Source organism: Tachyglossus aculeatus, chromosome 1, assembly GCF_015852505.1.
Source record: "Tachyglossus aculeatus isolate mTacAcu1 chromosome 1, mTacAcu1.pri, whole genome shotgun sequence".
Taxonomy (NCBI): Eukaryota; Metazoa; Chordata; class Mammalia; order Monotremata; family Tachyglossidae; genus Tachyglossus; species Tachyglossus aculeatus.
The window spans coordinates 115192750-115210530 of NC_052066.1; the positions used below are offsets into that span (position 1 = coordinate 115192750).

At 41.9% G+C, this 17781-nt stretch overlaps 1 protein-coding gene across 2 annotated transcripts in view; it reads left to right on the top strand.

The window, feature by feature from the left end:
• NBAS (NBAS subunit of NRZ tethering complex) overlaps positions 1-17781 on the top strand; it is a 352219-nt gene that overhangs the window by 203960 nt on the left and 130478 nt on the right. For both annotated transcript variants that reach the window (XM_038758591.1, XM_038758650.1), the window contains exons 36-40: positions 7021-7188; positions 9361-9474; positions 9822-9945; positions 13313-13389; positions 13747-13884. In XM_038758591.1, the coding sequence (XP_038614519.1) occupies positions 7021-7188; positions 9361-9474; positions 9822-9945; positions 13313-13389; positions 13747-13884 (621 nt within the window). The remainder of the gene's footprint in view (positions 1-7020; positions 7189-9360; positions 9475-9821; positions 9946-13312; positions 13390-13746; positions 13885-17781) is intronic.

The window sequence follows — 17781 nt, forward strand, 5'->3', positions numbered from 1 at the left end:
GTGGGAGGATACAGAATATAAGAATCAACAGTGGAGGCAGTGGATAAGTATACAACTTCTGTTGCATCTGCCCCTTCGTCTCCAGCCAAATGCTACCTTGCTAGTCACAGTCCTTCTAGGTCTACCACCTTCCAAACTCTGCTATGCTACTGCATGGATCATCTTCTTGTAGTTGATTGGCCCTATTTCATCTCCCTTCTTCTCCGAACCCTCCATCTGCTTCTCACATCCCCCCACACCAAGCAAAAACTCTTCATAATCAGCATCAATAAACTCCACCAGCTCCCTCCCTCCTCCCTTTCCACTCTTCTCACCTAGATCTCTCTCTCTCTCTTCCTTTGTCCACTCTTCCATCTCCATTCCCTTGCTGATATCGTTTCCCCAACTCGGCACTTCCTCTCCCACCTCGTTCAGTAGATTTTCTTCTCATTCCTCTTGCATGGCCTTCTTTTCTTGTCTTTTCTTACTCTATCTATATTTACTCACCTTCTGCCTTCACCCTCTATTCTGCTCTTCTGTCTGTGTGTTTTCCTCTCTTTCAGGACTTCCAGCTGCAGGGCATTGAGGGGCAAAGAGGAAGGCTATTATATTAGGTTCAGACTTTTCAGTAATTCAGGCAGCGTCTTGCCTCCCCTCTGCCTCTTATCCTCTTAGTGTGGTTGTTCCCTCAAAACTCTGTTTTCAATCATCTACTCTTCTTTAATTTATTTATTCTGTAATTTATTTATTTATTTATCTATTTATTTATTCATACTAATGTCTGTCTCCCCCTGTGAGCTTGTTGTGAGCAAGGAATGTGTCTGATGTTGTACTATCCCAAGCGTTGATCAACATGATTGTTATTAGTAGTAGTAATAATAATAATAATAATACAACCACTCTCTCTGGGAACTCATCTGTTCCTGTGGCTTCAATGATCACCTCCAGGCAGAGAAGTCCTAGTTCTATATGTCTAGCCCTGACCTCTCATCTGACTTTTAGTTTCAAGGCATCTCCACTAGGAAGTCCTCTTGGCTCCTTAAACTCAACAGAGCTCTAAACCAGAGCCCCTCATCTTCCCCTGAAAACTCATTGCTCCCCATAAACTTCCTCATCTTCTACACCACCATGTTTCCTATCCCAGAAGCCCGTAAGTTAGGGGAGGTCCTCAACCCTTAATTATCATTCAGTTCTCACATTCAACCCACAGCCAAATACTGCCATTTCTCCCTAGAACTCTTTCAGATACTCTGCTTTCACTCCATGCTAAGTGCTGCCACGCTTGTACACTTTTTCTTTAGCCGTGGCTAGACTATTGCATTGATCTCACAGCCTCCAGCATCACCCCACCCCAGACTATACCGTATAATAATAATAATAATAATAATAATGGCATTTATTAAGTGCTTACTATGTTCTACAAGGTGATCAGGTTGTTCCACAGGGGGCTCACAGTCTTAATCCCCATTTTACAGATGAGGTAACTGAGGCACAGAGAAGTTAAGTGACTTGCTCGAAGTCACACAGCTGACAATTGGTGGAGTCGGGATTTGAACCCATGACCTCTGACTCCAAAGCCTGGGCTGTTTCCACTGAGCCATGCTGCTTCTCCGTGCTATTGCACGGATAACTCTCCTGAGGTGTCACTTGGCCCCCATCTCTCAAATCTTGAAAATCCACTCCTAGCATTCTGTGCCCCTTCACATCAAACTTGCCATCTTCATCCGTCTAAAGCCAACCTTATAGTAATAATAATTATTATTATTATTGTGGTATTTCCTATGTGATGACTCTGTGCCAGGCACTGCACTAAGCACTTGGTCAATCAGACAAATTGGGTTGGACGCAGTCTCAGTACCGTGTGGGGATCACAGTTTCAATTCCCATTTTAAGGATGAGGTAACTGAGGCCCAGAGAAATGAAGTGACTTGCCCAAGATTACACAGCAGACAAGTGGCGGAGGCAGGATTAGAACCCATGACATTCCGACTCCCAGGACTAGGCTCTATCCAGTAGGCAAGGCTGCTTCCCCAAGTGAACCTTGCTTTCAACTTTGCCTTTTCCGTCCCCTCACTCATCCTGTTTCAATGTCAGGAAATTCCCTCTCTCCCCGCATCAAACAAATTACGACAGTTCCCACTTTGAGCCCTCTGTAAGCCCACCTCCTCCAGGCAGTGACATTTATGGAGTGATTATTGCTTGCAGAGGACTGTATTAAGCTCTGGGGAAAGTAGGAGAAGCAGCGTGGCTCAGTGGAAAGAGCCCGGGCTTTGGAGTCAGAGGTCATGGCTTCAAATCCCGGCTCCGCCAGTTGTCAGCTGTGTGTCAACTGGCAAGTCACTTAACTTTTCTGAGCCTCAGTTCCCTCATCTGTAAAATGGGGATTGAGACTGTGAGCTCCCTGTGGGACAACCTGATCGCCTTGTAACCTCCCCAGCACTTAGAACAGTACTTTGCACATAGTAAGCATTTAATAACTGTTGGGTAGGGACCGTCTCTATATGTTGCCAACTTGTACTTCCCAAGCGCTTAATACAGTGCTCTGCGCTAAATAAATACGATTGAATGAATGAATGAATAAATGCCATCATTATTATTATTACAATCGAGTTGGTAGATCCCTGCCCTCAAGAGGTTTGCAGGCTATAGGGAGAGACAGACATAAAAAATGAGTTACAGATAAGGCAAGTAGCAGAGTCGAAGGATATGTACCTAAGTGTTGTGGGGCTGAAATGAGTGTGAAAGTGAAGTGGTACGCAGATGAGTGCATAGATGATGCCGAGGGGAGGGTGCATAGGGGTAACGAGGACTTAGTTGAGGAAGGTCTCTTGGGGAAAATAATAATAATAATGATGGCATTTGTTAAGTGCTTACTATGTGCAAAGCACTCTTCTAAGCACTGGGGGTGATACAAGGTGATCCAGTTGTCCCATGTCTTAATCCCCATTTTACAGATGAGGTAACTGAGGCTCAGAGAAGTTAAGTTACTTACTTGCCCAAAGTCACAGAGCAGACATGTGGCGGAGCCGGGATTAGAACCCATGACCTCTGGCTCCCAAGCCCGTGCTCTTTCCACTGAGCCATGCTGCTTCTCATATGTGATTTTAGGAATCAGGGAATGATTTTAGGAATCAGGGAATGTTTTCCCTGATTGATTTCCAGCATCCTGAGCTAAATCATTCCTTTAGCCAACTGTAGTGTTTATAGTTCCCTTATCAGGGTTGTACCTGGAATGTTTACAGTACTCTTCCAGTCTCGACTATGGGAGGGAGAGTTGGGCAGAGGCCTACCCATTCCATTCCTAGCTTGGCCAGTGGCTAGCAAGTGGCAGGAAATCTGCTACAAGCCAGAACTCACCTGTGCTGAGCAGCAGTGGCGTGGGAGAGAGTCAATCAATCAATCAATCAATCGTATTTATTGAGCGCTTACTATGTGCAGAGCACTGTACTAAGCGCTTGGGAAGTACAAATTGACAACATATACAGACAGTCCCTACCCAACAGTGGGCTCACAGTCGAGGGCGGAGACTCAAATTTACCACGCAGAAGGAGGTAATAGTAAACCACTTGCATATTTTTACCAAGAAAACTCTATGGATACACCACCAAAACAATTGCAGATGGAACTGGGGCATTCTTGGAGAGATGTGTTCATGGCAACGCTATGAGTCGGAGACAACTCAACAGGATAAGACGAGACCGTACTTAGAGTAGTACGTACCTACTCAACTTATTTATATCCTTCTTAGCACTCATGAATGTGTGTGGGATAAATTATTTATTTTGACCAGTCGAGTTATAGTATTCGGACCTCTGTTTCCTCCTTTAGAATGTAAGCTCCTTGTGGACAGGGCATGCCGTTTCTTTATTCTGTACTTCCCAAGTGCCTCATATAATACACCACACCAGTTGGGTACTGAAGAAATACTACTTCTGCTCTCACTCTTTCCCCCCTTTTTCCCTAAATTACTGTGCTTTTACTTAATCTGTGTCTTGAGGACTTTATCTGGGTTTATCCTGCATTGCAGTCTCTACTTATCTACATAGTGTATCTGATTACTGTTCTCTTCCATGCTTCCTTATAAAGTGGTGCCTGAGAGGTTGTTTCTCCTTTTGTTGAATCTCTTATTTTACTCTTTTGTGTCTTCCTCTATACTTGGTGCCTTTGGTCCTTGCTTTTCTCCATCTCTTGGGCCCTGTGCTTTCACTCCTTCCTGAAGTGTTTCCTGAATGGTTCATTCATTCATTCAATCGTATTTATTGAGCGCTTACTGTCTGCAGAGCACTGTACGAAGCGCTTGGGAAGTACAAGTTGGCAACATATACAGACGGTCCCTACCCAACAGTCTAGAAGGGGGAGGCAGACAGCAAAACAAAGCATATTAACAAAATAAAATAAATAGAATAAATATGTACAAGTAAAATAAATAGAGTAATAAATATTTACAAACATATATACATATATGCAGGTGCTGTGGGGAGGGGAAGGAGGTAAGGCAGGGGGATGAGGAGGAGGGGGAGAGGAAGGAGGGGGCTCAGTCTGGGAAGTCTGGTTCCTGCAGTCCCTTGTTTTCATTAATTGTGTTTTTCAGGAAGGAAGTACTCTGAGTATATATGACTCAGTCATATATATTGAGCACTTACTTTGTGCAGAGCACTGTACTCTAAAATAAAATAATCACTTGGGAGAGTACAATGTAACAGAGTTGGCGGACACAAACCCAGCCCACAACAAGGTACACTGCCCTTCTAAGACCTGTCCCCTGGGTCCAGTTTCTCTTCTTTGTCTGACCTGTAACCAGAGAAGATGGACCAAAAATTCTAGCTCTTTACCTTGCCCTGCTCTTTTTTTTTTAATGTTGTTAACCACTTATTATGTGCCAGGCACTGTAGTAAGCGTTGGGGTAGATACAAGCTAATCAAATTGGACGCAGTCCGTGTCCCATATGGGACTTACAGTCTTAATCCCTATTTTCAAGTGAGTTAACCGAGGCCCAGAAAAGTGAAATGACTGGCCCAAGGTCACACAGCAGACAAGTGGCAGAGCTGGGATTAGAATCCAAGTCCTTTTGACTCTCAGGCCTGAGCTCCATCCATTAGGCGACACTGCTCTTCTTCCTGTGACCTCTCCCTGTTCAGCTCCTGCCAAGTTGTCCCTGGTCATCCATAGCCTCAGATCCCATTTATTTTCCTTTCTTTCCCTGCCCTCTCTGGTTCCCCTTTGCTCTTACCACTTCACTCCTCTCTATTTAGGAGTCATCAGCAGGGAACCGCAAAATGTCACTGGTTTCTAGGAATGATTAAAGTTAGGCAGGCAAGTGACCCAGCTGAGTTGCAGCCCGTTTGCAGTTGCTCTCTCTGGGTTTCTGCAAGCTACTTCATCCCATTCCCCTCTCCTGCTGGGATACCTAGGAGGCCTTCCCAGGCTGAGCCCCTTCCTTCCTCTCCCTCTCGTCCCCCTCTCCATCCGCCCCATCTTACCTCCTTCCCTTCCCCACAGTACCTGTATATATGTGTATATGTTTGTACATATTTATTACTCTATTTATTTATTTATTTATTTTACTTGTACATATCTATTCTATTTATTTTATTTAGTTAATATGTTTGGTTTTGTTCTCTGTCTCCCCCTTCTAGACTGTGAGCCCACTCTTGGGTAGGGACCGTCTCTACATGTTGCCAACTTGTACTTCCCAAGCGCTTAGTACAGTGCTCTGCACACAGTAAGCGCTCAATAAATACGATTGATTGATTGATACAAAACTGGTCCCTGACACCAGGTAGTGTCTTGCGGGGGCAATGAGGGTGTCCAACTGTACTCATAGTATTTACTGAGCAATACCCAAAGATCCAGAGACTCTATGTACAGTGTAAGTCTTAAAAAATAAAAGGGCCATTCTGGTATTCTTAATAAATAAAAGGTCTGTCTGTAATAAAATGATAACTTTTCTTTCATATTTCTTTCATTTAATGATAATAAATGATAACATTCTTTCATATTTCTTTCTTTCATTAATGAAAGAAATACACTATCGAAGCTGTAAGAACGGTAGGACAAATAAACCTTTCAGATGACAAATTAGGCAATATATAGTGCATTCTGCATCAAACATCCGATATTGCATCCCACAATAAGACTGTGTAACAGATTCTTTCGTCAAATACAGTTAGTCAGTCGTTATTTATTAAGCACTAACTGTGTATTAGGCACTTGGGAGAGTACAATATAAGACACATTCCCTGCCCACAATGAGCTTACAGTCTAGGGGGGAGACAGAAATTAATATAAAGAAATAAATTACAGATATGGACGGAAGTGCTGTGGGTCTGGAAGGGGGGAAGAACCAAGGGAGCAAGTCAGGGCAATGCAGAAGGGAGTGGGAGGTGAGGAAAAGTAGGGCTTGGTCTAGGAAGGCCTCTTGGAGGAGATGGGCCTTCAGTAAGGCTTTGAAGAGGCGAAGAGTAATCGACTGTCGGATATGAGGAGGGAGGACTTTCCAGGCAAGAGGCAGGATGTGGATGAGAGGTTGGCAGTGAGTCAGACGAGATTGAGATCCAGTGAGAAGGTTAGTATTAGAGGAGCTAAGTGTGCGGACTGGGCTATAGTAGAAGAGCAGTGATGTGAGGTAGGAGGGAGCAATGCCGATGGTGAGGAATTTCTGTTTGATGCAGAGTTGGATGGGCAGCCACTGGAGGTTCTATTTTAGAAGATCAGTTGCTTGTCTATTCTGGTCATGGCCCTGAATTTATACTTTTTTTTCCATATCCAACCTCTTTAAATCATGTAACTCACTTTGGGAGTGGATCAACAAAACAAAATACGACTAGAGGATCTGTCTGGCTCACATTGGGTGCTTGCCACCATCCTTATGACGACACAGTTCTATGTAGATGGAGAATTCTGGAGCCTTTGGATTGGATTAATGAAAGGCATTTTGGGTGGATTGTTTCCTGTTATCAATCGACTTGGGGTATGGGATACTTTTTTTGACATTACTTTGAGCGTTTTAAAATTTTCCGTTCTCTTTGTGTAAAATGTCAGGATGGAACAAGCATTCCGCCGAGTCATTCAGCTGACCTGTTATACTGGACAACTGCTACTACCATGAAAGTTCTGTCTAATACAACCATGACAACCAAAGCCATGCTTCATGCAGTTAGCGACGGACAGTGGTGGAAGAAGTCTTTAACCTATCTCCGACCATTACACGTAAGACATCTTTCACATGCAAATACAGAGCTTGGTTTTGATATGCCAGCATAAATGTACTTCTCTTTTGACGATGGCACTACCGATGGTGAGATCTTGAGAGGAGTGAGAGAATGAACGTGGCATTGGAAGGGAGTAAGGAGATTTGGGGAAGCTAATCAATCAATCAATCAGTGGTATTTATTAAGCATAATATGTGCAGAGCGCTGTACTGAGCATTTGGGAGAGTATACTAAAACAGGATCAGTGGGCATATTCCTTGCCCATAACAGGCTTCCAGTCCAGAGGATGCCTGATGGTATCGATTTTTGACAGTAAAGTAGTTAGCAAACTGTACAAGCGTTCGTTGTGGGGATGCTCGAGGCCATCAGCTTAGTTAAAAGTCTGGAAAAATTTGAAGGGCAGGGGAATGTAAGAGAGAGAGGCAATGTCGTGAAAAGTAGAGAGGGCAGAATTATAGCCAATGTGGATCAATCAGTGGTACATATTGAGTGCTTACTATGTACAGAGCACAGTTCTATGCACTTGGGAGAGTACAGTACAGGAGAAATTAGCAGACACGTTTCCTGACTAGAATGAACTTATTTGAAGTGGCTGAATTAGGCCATATGCCAGGTTTTGTGGGAACACTATCCACAGCACGAGCACAGGAGTGAAGAATCATGCTGGCAGGTTGGTATGAGATCTCCAGAGGGATAGGAGGGCTAGGAAGTTGGACTCCCTTACCATCTGTAAGGGAAGCAGCGTGGCTTAGTGGAAACAGCATGGGCTTTGGAGTCAGAGGTCATGGGTTCAAATCCCGGCTCCGCCAACTGTCAGCTGTGTGACTTTGGGCAAGTCACTTAATTTCTCTGGGCCTCAGTTACCTCATCTGTAAAATGCCCTACTGAGAGCTCACCTCCTCCAGGAGGCCTTCCCAGACTGAGCCCCCTCCTTCCTCTCCCCCTCGTCCCCCTCTCCATCCCCCCGTCTTACCTCCTTCCCTTCCCCACAGCTCCTGTATATATGTCTATATGTTTGTACATATTTATTACTCTATTTATTTATTTATTTTACTTGTACATATCTATTCTAATTATTTTATTTTGTTAGTATGTTTGGTTTTGTTGTCTGTCTCCCCCTTCTAGACTGTGAGCCCACTGTTGGGTAGGGACCATCTCTATATGTTGCCAACTTGTACTTCCCAAGTGCTTAGTACAGTGCTCTGTACACAGTAAGCGCTCAATAAATACAATTGATTGATTAAAATGGGGATTAAGACTGTGAGCCCCATGTGGGACAACCTGATCACCTTGTAACCTCCCCAGTGTTTAGAACAGTGTTTTGCACATAGTAAGCGCTTAATAAATGTCATCATTATCTGTCGTTTTCATGTGTGTCTTCGCCGCCGAACCCACGAAGGGCAGGATTACCTGGGCTAAGTGGAGGATGTCTAGAAATCACCCATCAGTGCTCCATCTTGGGGACCTTAGTTCTGCTATTATACTAAGATCTAGACTGTGAGCCCACTGTTGGGTAGGGACCATCTCTATATGTTGCCAAATTGTACTTCCCAAGCGCTTAGTACAGTGCTCTGCACACATTAAGCGCTCAATAAATACGATTGACTGATTGATCTAACTGCGAAGGGCACAGATAACTAAACCAATGAAATGGCATTTGTATGCAACCTTAGCCTGTCAATCCCTTGTTAATTCAGTTGCATTAGTGACATAGGCTATATTCATTTTTTTCATGGTTTCTTGGGTATATATTAGTTTCAGCATACAGATATCCATTTATTGGTTCCACAGATATTGGATAGTAAATGAAAGAGTAATTTAGAGTGGTATTTTTCCATACAGCATTGTAGAAGTAATGTTTATAGCAGAGAGGCAGTGGATGTGCTTCCTTGTGTCTGGTTTAAATCACATTCAACTTATACTGAGCTAAAGAAGAGAAAGTGATGACTATTACTATAATGACAGTTAAGGTGTGGCAGAAAAGTTAAAGCAGGCATAGGGAGGGACATCTTACATTCAGTGAGAGTTCCTGTCTACAAGTCTTTCATTTTTATAGCGCATACTGTTAGCTATTACTTGTGCACCTTCAGTTTTTGAAATATTTTAGGTGGTTTTTACTAATTAAGAAATTCCCTTGCTAATGTCAGAATATACTTTTTTTTACTTTGAGGGACAAGAATTTGGGGATGTTTCTAGAAGCGGCGCTGGAGCCAATGCCAAATTGGAAAAACAAGGCTGCCATCCTTTTTATGAATCTTTAATTGTTGACCCTTTTCTGGCTGAAGTAAGTATAAGCTGTGTTGAAATCGAGACTTTTATTGTTATCTTTGGGCTTCACAGCATTTGATGCCAATAGATTATTTTATTTCTTGAAAATGAAATATTGCTACTCGGTGTAAAATATGCAATCATTTGCTTCACTATCATTAAGTAATTGGATTCATTATTTATTCTGCTAAGTCAAGTAGCATTTGAGAGTTTCTGCATTTTAAAATGATGTGTTTTAGGAAATTAAGCTGATAGCAGGAGTTATTAATGGAATGTCGAGTGCTGTGCTGCCAGGCGTATTAGATATGAGCATTAAAATAAGCTATTCAATCCTATCATGTCGTATAATTAATTTTTTTGCAGTCTGAAGTTACCTATACAACCTATCAGCATGTGCCTTTAGAAAGCTTCGCAGAAGTCTTGCTGAGAACAGGGAAATTAGCAGAAACTAAAAGTGAAGGGAAAAATGTATTTCCAACTACAGAAGGTAAGAAATATATTAAAGAATTTTCATTAACTGTGGTTTCAGTTTATTGACTCTGCCTCAAAATAAATTCCAAAGTTCTATTTACTAACGGGTTTCATAGCTCTCTAGTCTTAATTTGTATTGTAGCACAATATAATTTTTATGTGATGTATACCTTTCATGTTTAGTGATGTTTCTCTCAGATTATGTTTTACACCTCATAGTCCAATACTTTTTTTAATGTGTTCAACTCATAAGCTGACACAGGTTGATTTAAAACGTATGTTAATTCTTTATTTTGATGGTGTTTAGTCATAATTTATTTTGTTGTTAATGGCATTGTGTATGTTTCAATAGAAGGAGTGATGGAGTTTTGAAATCTCTGAACAAATACAAATGCTTCTTTATCGGTAGTTTGGCTTTTCCTAAAATTCATTGATTCATTATATTGACTCCTTCTAATCATTATAAATTTCATCATCCCCCTTTACTCTATGAAGAAAGTGTTTTAATACTTATTGGCTGTTACAAGTTTTATAGGAACTATCAGTCAATGGTATTTATTGAGCACCTACAGTGTGCAGAGGTTTTATCCACTTATTCAAGTTCTGATCTGTGAGAATATTAGATAACAAGAAAAGTGAGTGTATTATTAATGATATCATTAGAAAAACTTTGGAAAATTGAAATATGAAAGAAGACTTTTTTCTTTTCGTATTTTTCACCAAAATCTTTTTTAGCCTGGGTGGTTTAATTTTTAAATAAATTTTATAGTGGAGTTGGAAGCTCATAAAATCAGTGCTACTCGGTGGAGATTAATTCATTTGCATTTCTTTACTAACCAGAACAACATTTCCTAGGAGCTGTTCTCTGGAGAACTTTTATCAATCAGTCTAGTGCTTACTGTGTGGAGAGCACTGTACTAAGCACTTGGGAGAGTACAGTACAACAGAGTTGGTAGATGTAATTCCTGTCCAAAAGTCTACGGAAGGAGACTGACTTTAAAGTAGATTAAGGAAAGGACAAATGGTAGGGTGTAGGAATATTTACTTACTCCTTTCTGATCTCCCAGTCTCCTGTCTCTCCCCACTTCAGTCTATACTTTTCTGCCCGGATTATTTTTCTGCAGAAACGCTCTGGGCATGTCACCTCCCTCCTCAGAAATCTCCAGTGGCTACCAGTCAACCTACGCATCAAGCAAAAACTCCTCACTCTCATCTTCAAGGCTGTCCATCACCTCGCCCCCTCCTACCTCACCTCCCTTCTCTCCTCCTCCAGCCCAGCCCGCACCCTCCGCTCCTCTGCTGCTAACCTCCTCACTGTACCTTGTTCTCGCCTGTCCCGCCGTCGACCCCTGGCCCACATCCTACCTCTGGCCTGGAATGCCCTCCCTCTTCACATCTGCCAAACCAGCACACTTTCCCCCTTTAAAGCCCCACTGGAAGCTCGCCTCCTCCAGGAGGCTTTCCCAAACTAAGCCCCCTTTTTCCTCTGCTCCAGCTCCCCTCCCCATCACCCGACTCCATCCCTCTGCTTTACCCCCTTCCCTGCCCCACAACACTTGTGTATATATGTACATATTTACTATTCTGTTTATTTTATTAATGATCTGTATTTATCTAGAATTACATTCATTTATATTGATGCTGTTAGTGCTTGTCTACTGTTTTGTTGTCTGTCTCCCCCCTTCTAGACTGAGAGACCGTTGTTGGGTAGGGACCGTCTCTATCTGTTGCCGAATTGTACTTTCCAAGAGCTTAGTACATGCTCTGCACACAGTAAATGCTCAATAAATACGAGTGAGTGAATGAATGAATCAATCAGTTGTTTTTAGTGAGTTCTTACTGTGTGCAGAAGACGGTACTAAGCCCTTGGGAGAGTACAATATAGCAGAGTTGGTAGACACATTCCCTGCCCACAGTGGACTTATAGTCTCAAGGGGGGGACATATATTGTGAGGTTGGATGATGAGCAGGAGAGTGCTAAAAACCATATAGGTCATTTCCTGTTTTCAGTAGGTAATTTTTATGCAAAGTCAGTAAAAGTGCATTCAACAGAGGCAGATTTCCGGGTGAACTAATTAGGCCTGCAGCTCACAGGGTTAGGGAATCCCTAGAAGGATGGCTTCCTTTTTCTCTCTGTGACACCACTCCCCCCGCCACTTTCCTCTTTACTTTTCTAACTCCTCAATCTCTTGTCCTTGCCATTTCTGGATCATCATTGAATCAGTTCGTCTCATGCTCTCTGCTTGTTTCGCAGTGATAACCATTACAACAGTTAGTAGAGACTTCCTTTTGCTTTCCAAAAGATGAACCGTTGTGCAAACCTATATTGGAATGTAGATAGAAATTTCAGGACCAACATGTTCAATTGATAAAAGAAAATGACATCATTTAGAGAAATTGATCACCAAAACCTCCATAAGGCTTAATTTTCAGGGGTACCGTTCTGTGTAAAACGTATTTTTTTCCAACTTGAAGATTTTACAACCACTGCGGGTGAGAGAAGACTGTATGAGATAACACTCCTTGCATTAGTTTTAGGCATGGGCATTTAGAATACTGCCCAATATTGTGCATATCTGTTCTATTTATTTTATTTTGTTAATATGTTTTGTTTTGTTCTCTGCCTCCCCCTTCTAGACTGTGAGCCCACTGCTGGGTAGGGACCGTCTTTCTATGTTGCCAACTTGTACTTCCCAAGCGCTTAGTACAGTGCTCTGCACACAGTAAGTGCTCAATAAATACGATTGATTATTGACTAGGGAGTAGCTTCAGCAATGAAAGATTTTTCACATGAAGTAAGGTGATTTCATGTCTTGCAACTCAAATTGCTTCACTTTTGGCAATATGGCTATTATAAGCAATGAACTAATTGAAGAACATATGAAAGCTATTTACTAGTTGCTTGGTTTTGGAGAGCTCATATTGACAGTATTTCTTATGTTGGCTTTCTGTAGCGTATATAATTTCATACCATTACCTTGATTTTTATTGCCAACAAATTAGGTTGTAGGCATCAATCAACAATATTTATTAAGCATTTACCATGTGCAGAGCACTGTTCAAGGCACTTGGGAAAGTAGAGTACAACAGAGTTGGCAGACACGTTCCCTGTCCACAATGAGCTTACAGTCTAGAGGGATGTAGACCAGGTGATGTTTCTGTAGTTTGAGTTTGCAACAGTTTGCTCATTCATCTTATTTGGTGGCATAATGCACTTTGCCTAAAAGTTGATTGAAAAAAAAAAAACCTAAGGTTTCTCTAAGTGTATTGCAGGCAGTGATTCCTGCTAATGTCTGTTACCATTTTCCAGAGCATGAAAAGTATTTCACTTAATGTGAACAGGTCACTAATCGATATATGCCATATTTTCCTCTGTCCTTCAGTTCTCTTACAACTGGCTAGTGATACTTTACCAAATGACATGACCTTGTCTCTTGCTTACCTGCTTGCATTACCACAGGTAAGTCATATTGAAGTGCTTAATATGGTGTTGCTTTGGATTTAAAGAAGTCACAATGATGGCTTGACAGCATTGAATTGTATTATTATTATTAAAATGGAAAGTGTATTAATGTTGTGTGTAATTTTGTGTCTAAGCAGCACCCTGAGAAAATGAGTATATAAATTTTGAGATTGTCTTTATTCAAGCAGTTTATTCAGGGAGAGTAAACTTTCATGTCTTTTGAACTACATTAATAATACAGTTAATTTGGGGGAAATGGGCATTTGTTGACATGGATTTTTTGATAATATTATTTGCAGTTATAAGCTTGATTATTCCTTTTAGCTAAATTAATTCTATTACTTTCCATTTTAGGAGTTAGATGCCAACAAGTGCTTTGAAAAGCAATCCAATTCTGCCTTATCTCTCCAGCTGGCAGCTTATTTCTATAGCCTACAGATCTATGCTCGTTTGGCACCATGTTTCACGGACAAATGCCATCCTCTCTACCGGGTTAGTTCTTTTTTTTTTTTCCTCCCCCCTTTATTAATTAATGTGCAGAATGAAAGACTTGCTAAGAAAGCCAAGACCCTATTCAGAGAGCAAACTTGGATTACATACACTCTGGACAGTCTTCCAAGAGGCATGCAATCAATGTTTTTTTTTTTTTTCAAGAACTTATTCCAACAGAATCAAAAGGGAATGATTCTTATCCCTTGCTTCCTGAGAGGATCTGATTTTTACTGCCATATTTTACTTAATTTCCATTTTATAAAAAGAAACAGAGCAGACATCAATTAACTTATAAGTCAAAGTAAAAAGGTTGGTTCACGGAGCACCGCCCTGTGGCAAATTGCGTCTCTATGATTCATGAAAGCATTTGAGTAAATCAGTTTTTGGCAAAACCTCTGTAGTTTCTTTGATCTGAAAACATGGTAGGGGATACAGGGATTATGTTTTCCAGTCCTACTGCCCTGGTGCATCTGCGTAGATGCATGCACAGTCTGTTGTACTTGTCTCTTGAATTTGCATGTCTTGGCCTTTTACTGGTGTCTTATGATCAGAGAAAGATGCCCTGGGCACTTGGCGTCCGGCACCTTCACATCTTCTATTGTTTGACCTAGTTTTGCATTTCTTTGGGGATTTTAGAGTTTGTTCAAAGTGGAACGGCAGCAAATTACAAAGCAGGTTCAGCCAGAACACATGGTTTCAGTATTCACCTTGGTTTCGATATGATTAGAGTGGCAGCATAGGTTTGCAGCAGCTTTGAACATTATAGTTCTTACCACGAAGTGAGCCTGTTTGGGTCTGCTGTGCCGTGCTTTCAAAGAAACTGCTACCACACACATCTGTGGCATTAGGCAGGGCAAATGCTACAGCATAGATTTTCCTTAATAAAACATTTTAATGATGATGTTGGTATTTGTGAAGCGCTTACTATGTACCAAGCACTGTTCTAAGCACCGGGGTAGTTACAAGGTAATCCAGTTGTCCCACATGGGGCTCACAGTCTTAATCCCCATTTTACAGATGAGGTAACTGAGGGAGAGAGAAGTTAAATCATCATCATCATCAATCGTATTAATCGTATTAAATGACTTGCCCAAAGTCACACAGCTGACAAGTGGCGAAGCCAGGATTAAAACCCATGACCTCTGACTCCCAACCCCCTTCTCTTTCCACTAAGCCACACTGCTTCTTTACAGGTTATTTAGGGAGGTACACAACCCTTGGGTTATAGGAGAACTGGAAGCATTCACATTAATTTGGGTTCGTAAAGTCCCAGTACCAAAGAAAAAGATTTTGCTATAATGGAAAAAACTCCTCACTTTTCTGATACTGAGTGTAATCTATCTCATTCCTTTAGCCTGTTAGTTGTATGAAGGTGGGCCGATAGTGTCCAGAATATATTTGCAAAACACTGTCCTGTGACAGTGCATTTTTATACAGCAAGTGTAAATTGTTGCAATGAATTCATACTGCAACTGAGATTTGGGAGGCCAAATGTCTTTTCCCCTGTCCTCCATCCCTAGAACTTAGCAGAAGTATAGAAAGAATTGCCTTCTTGAGCTGCCCAGTTTGGTGCTCTGCACACAGCGCTCAATAAATACGATTGAAAGAATGGTGGCTATAAGCAGTAGAAATGCCAGGAAACAGCAAGTCTACAGCCTTTTTTTTTGTATCCTAGTCATCACCCAGGAGACTTATACAATAGCAGCAGCTTTGAACATTATAGTCCTTACTGAAGGAAAATGTTCTACAATATTGAACCTCTATAATACTGAACCTTAGCCATTACTGGTGATAGACGAGGCCACAGGCAGGATTAAAGCCCATGCTCTAGAAGCTTTATCCAAGGGGCAAATTTAAGTGAGGAAACTCCTTTTAATGGCCCATTGATATCTGGCTTTACCAGCTTTGGGAGGCAGTAGAATAACAAGGCCCAGTCCAGCAATTACTGAGACCGGTAAAAAAACAAAAAACACAATCCCCAAAACATTCACATTCCCGGTTCTTCCCTTTGTCCCACCTAAACTGCAGCCGGAGACAGCCCATTTGAAGAGTGTGAAATTTGACTGCTTGAGTCAGTCCAAAATCAATTTTGTGGGTAAAAGCTGGCATTAGGCAGGTAGGTCCCTGGGGACTCTTCCTGGAGGAAGAAGGTGGGGGCTGATTAAAATGGGGGGAAACCACACTGAGAAGCAGCGTGGCTCAATGGAAAGAGCACGGGCTTTGGAGTCAGAGGTCATGGGTTCAAATCCAGGCTCCACCAATTGTCAGCTGTGTGACTTTGGGCAAGTCACTTAACTTCTCTGTGCCTGTTACTTCGCCTGTAAAATGGGGATTAAGACTGTGACCGCCCCCCCCCCCCCCCAGCCCCCGTGGGACAACCTGATCACCTTGTAACCTCCCCAGTGCTTAGCACAGTGCTTTGCACATAATAAGCGCTTAATACATGCCATCATTATTATTATTACTATTATTATCCTGGGACAGTAGTTCTACTCCTAAAATCACCCCAGCAAGGACCTCTTACTTCTGGGGCTCTCACAGGGAGTTTTCCTTAATACAACAACCTCTGAAAAGCTCGTTGCGGGCAGGGAACAAGTCTACCAACTCTGTTTATTGTACTGTCATTCATTCGTTCATTCATTCAGTTGTATTTACTGAGTGCTTAACTGTGTGCAAAGCACTGTACTAAGCACTCGGGAGAGTGTAATATAACAATTAACAGGCACATTCCCTGCTCACAACAAGCTCACAGTCTAGAGGGGAAGGAAGACAGTAATATACATAAATAAATAAATAAATGCTCTCCCAAACATTTAGTACAGTGCTCTGCATACAGTAAGTGCTCAGTAAATACATTTGATTAATCAATCGATTGATTGTCCATGAGCAGAAATGGCGATTTCCCTACCATGGCTGAGGTCCTAGGAAATTGCCCTGCATTCTGTTGTCTCCCTGCCTCTCTAGTTCAAATCTAGGTGTTGGCTCTGTGCTAGACGGGGGACTCAAAAGGCTGGGTCCTCACAGCATCAGTAAACTTGGAAATGCTGGGGTTGGGAGGGAGGGGAAGGGGGGAGAAATCAAGCCGAGAATGGGGGCTGTAGAAACCATCGCACAGAAGCTTCTGATAGCAATGCTCTATTGTTGCCCACATTTTGCATTGATTTTTCTGGGACTTGTTATTTCAGCCTTAGTCTTGCAACCACCCTGCGCTATAGAATTTCTCAGGTGAGGAAATGACCTAGAGGCCCCGTGGTAAGGGTGGGCAAAATATGACCCAGGGCCCGTAGCCGGATTTTATCCAGTCCAATGCTATTTCCAGTTAAAGTAGAAATATAATATTTTTACGTGGAAATAAAAAAATGCATTTTTCTGTACACAGTGTTTTCACCACTTGAAATGACAAGAAAGGTCTTTAATATAATGAATACCATATTAAGTGCCTTCAGTATCTTACTAAAGCTTCAGCCCAAATAATTGTCCACCCTGCTCTCTGGTGTTACCTTTGTTTCAGGATGGGCTCAGGTCGCTGCAACTAATAAGAAAATACTACCTTGATTTTTGTCTAGAGCACCTTTATTTTCAAAGCACCGTCACATTTGCTTATTTAATTTATGCCCTCACAGCAACCCTGTGAAGTTAGGTAGTGGAGCAGGTATCATTATCCCCATTCATTGATGAGGAAATTGAGGTACAAAAGAAGTTAAGTGACTTTCCCAGCGTCACCCAATAAGCTGGTGAAATAGTCGCACTCTAACTCGGATCCTCAGGCTTACAGACAGGTGGTGTTCCAGTATACTACATGCCTCCCCTGAACACTTCGCAGAATTTGGAATCAATCAGTTGATTCACTGGTGGTCAATGAATCAGTGGAGAAGCAGCGAGTGCTAGTTGTTAGAG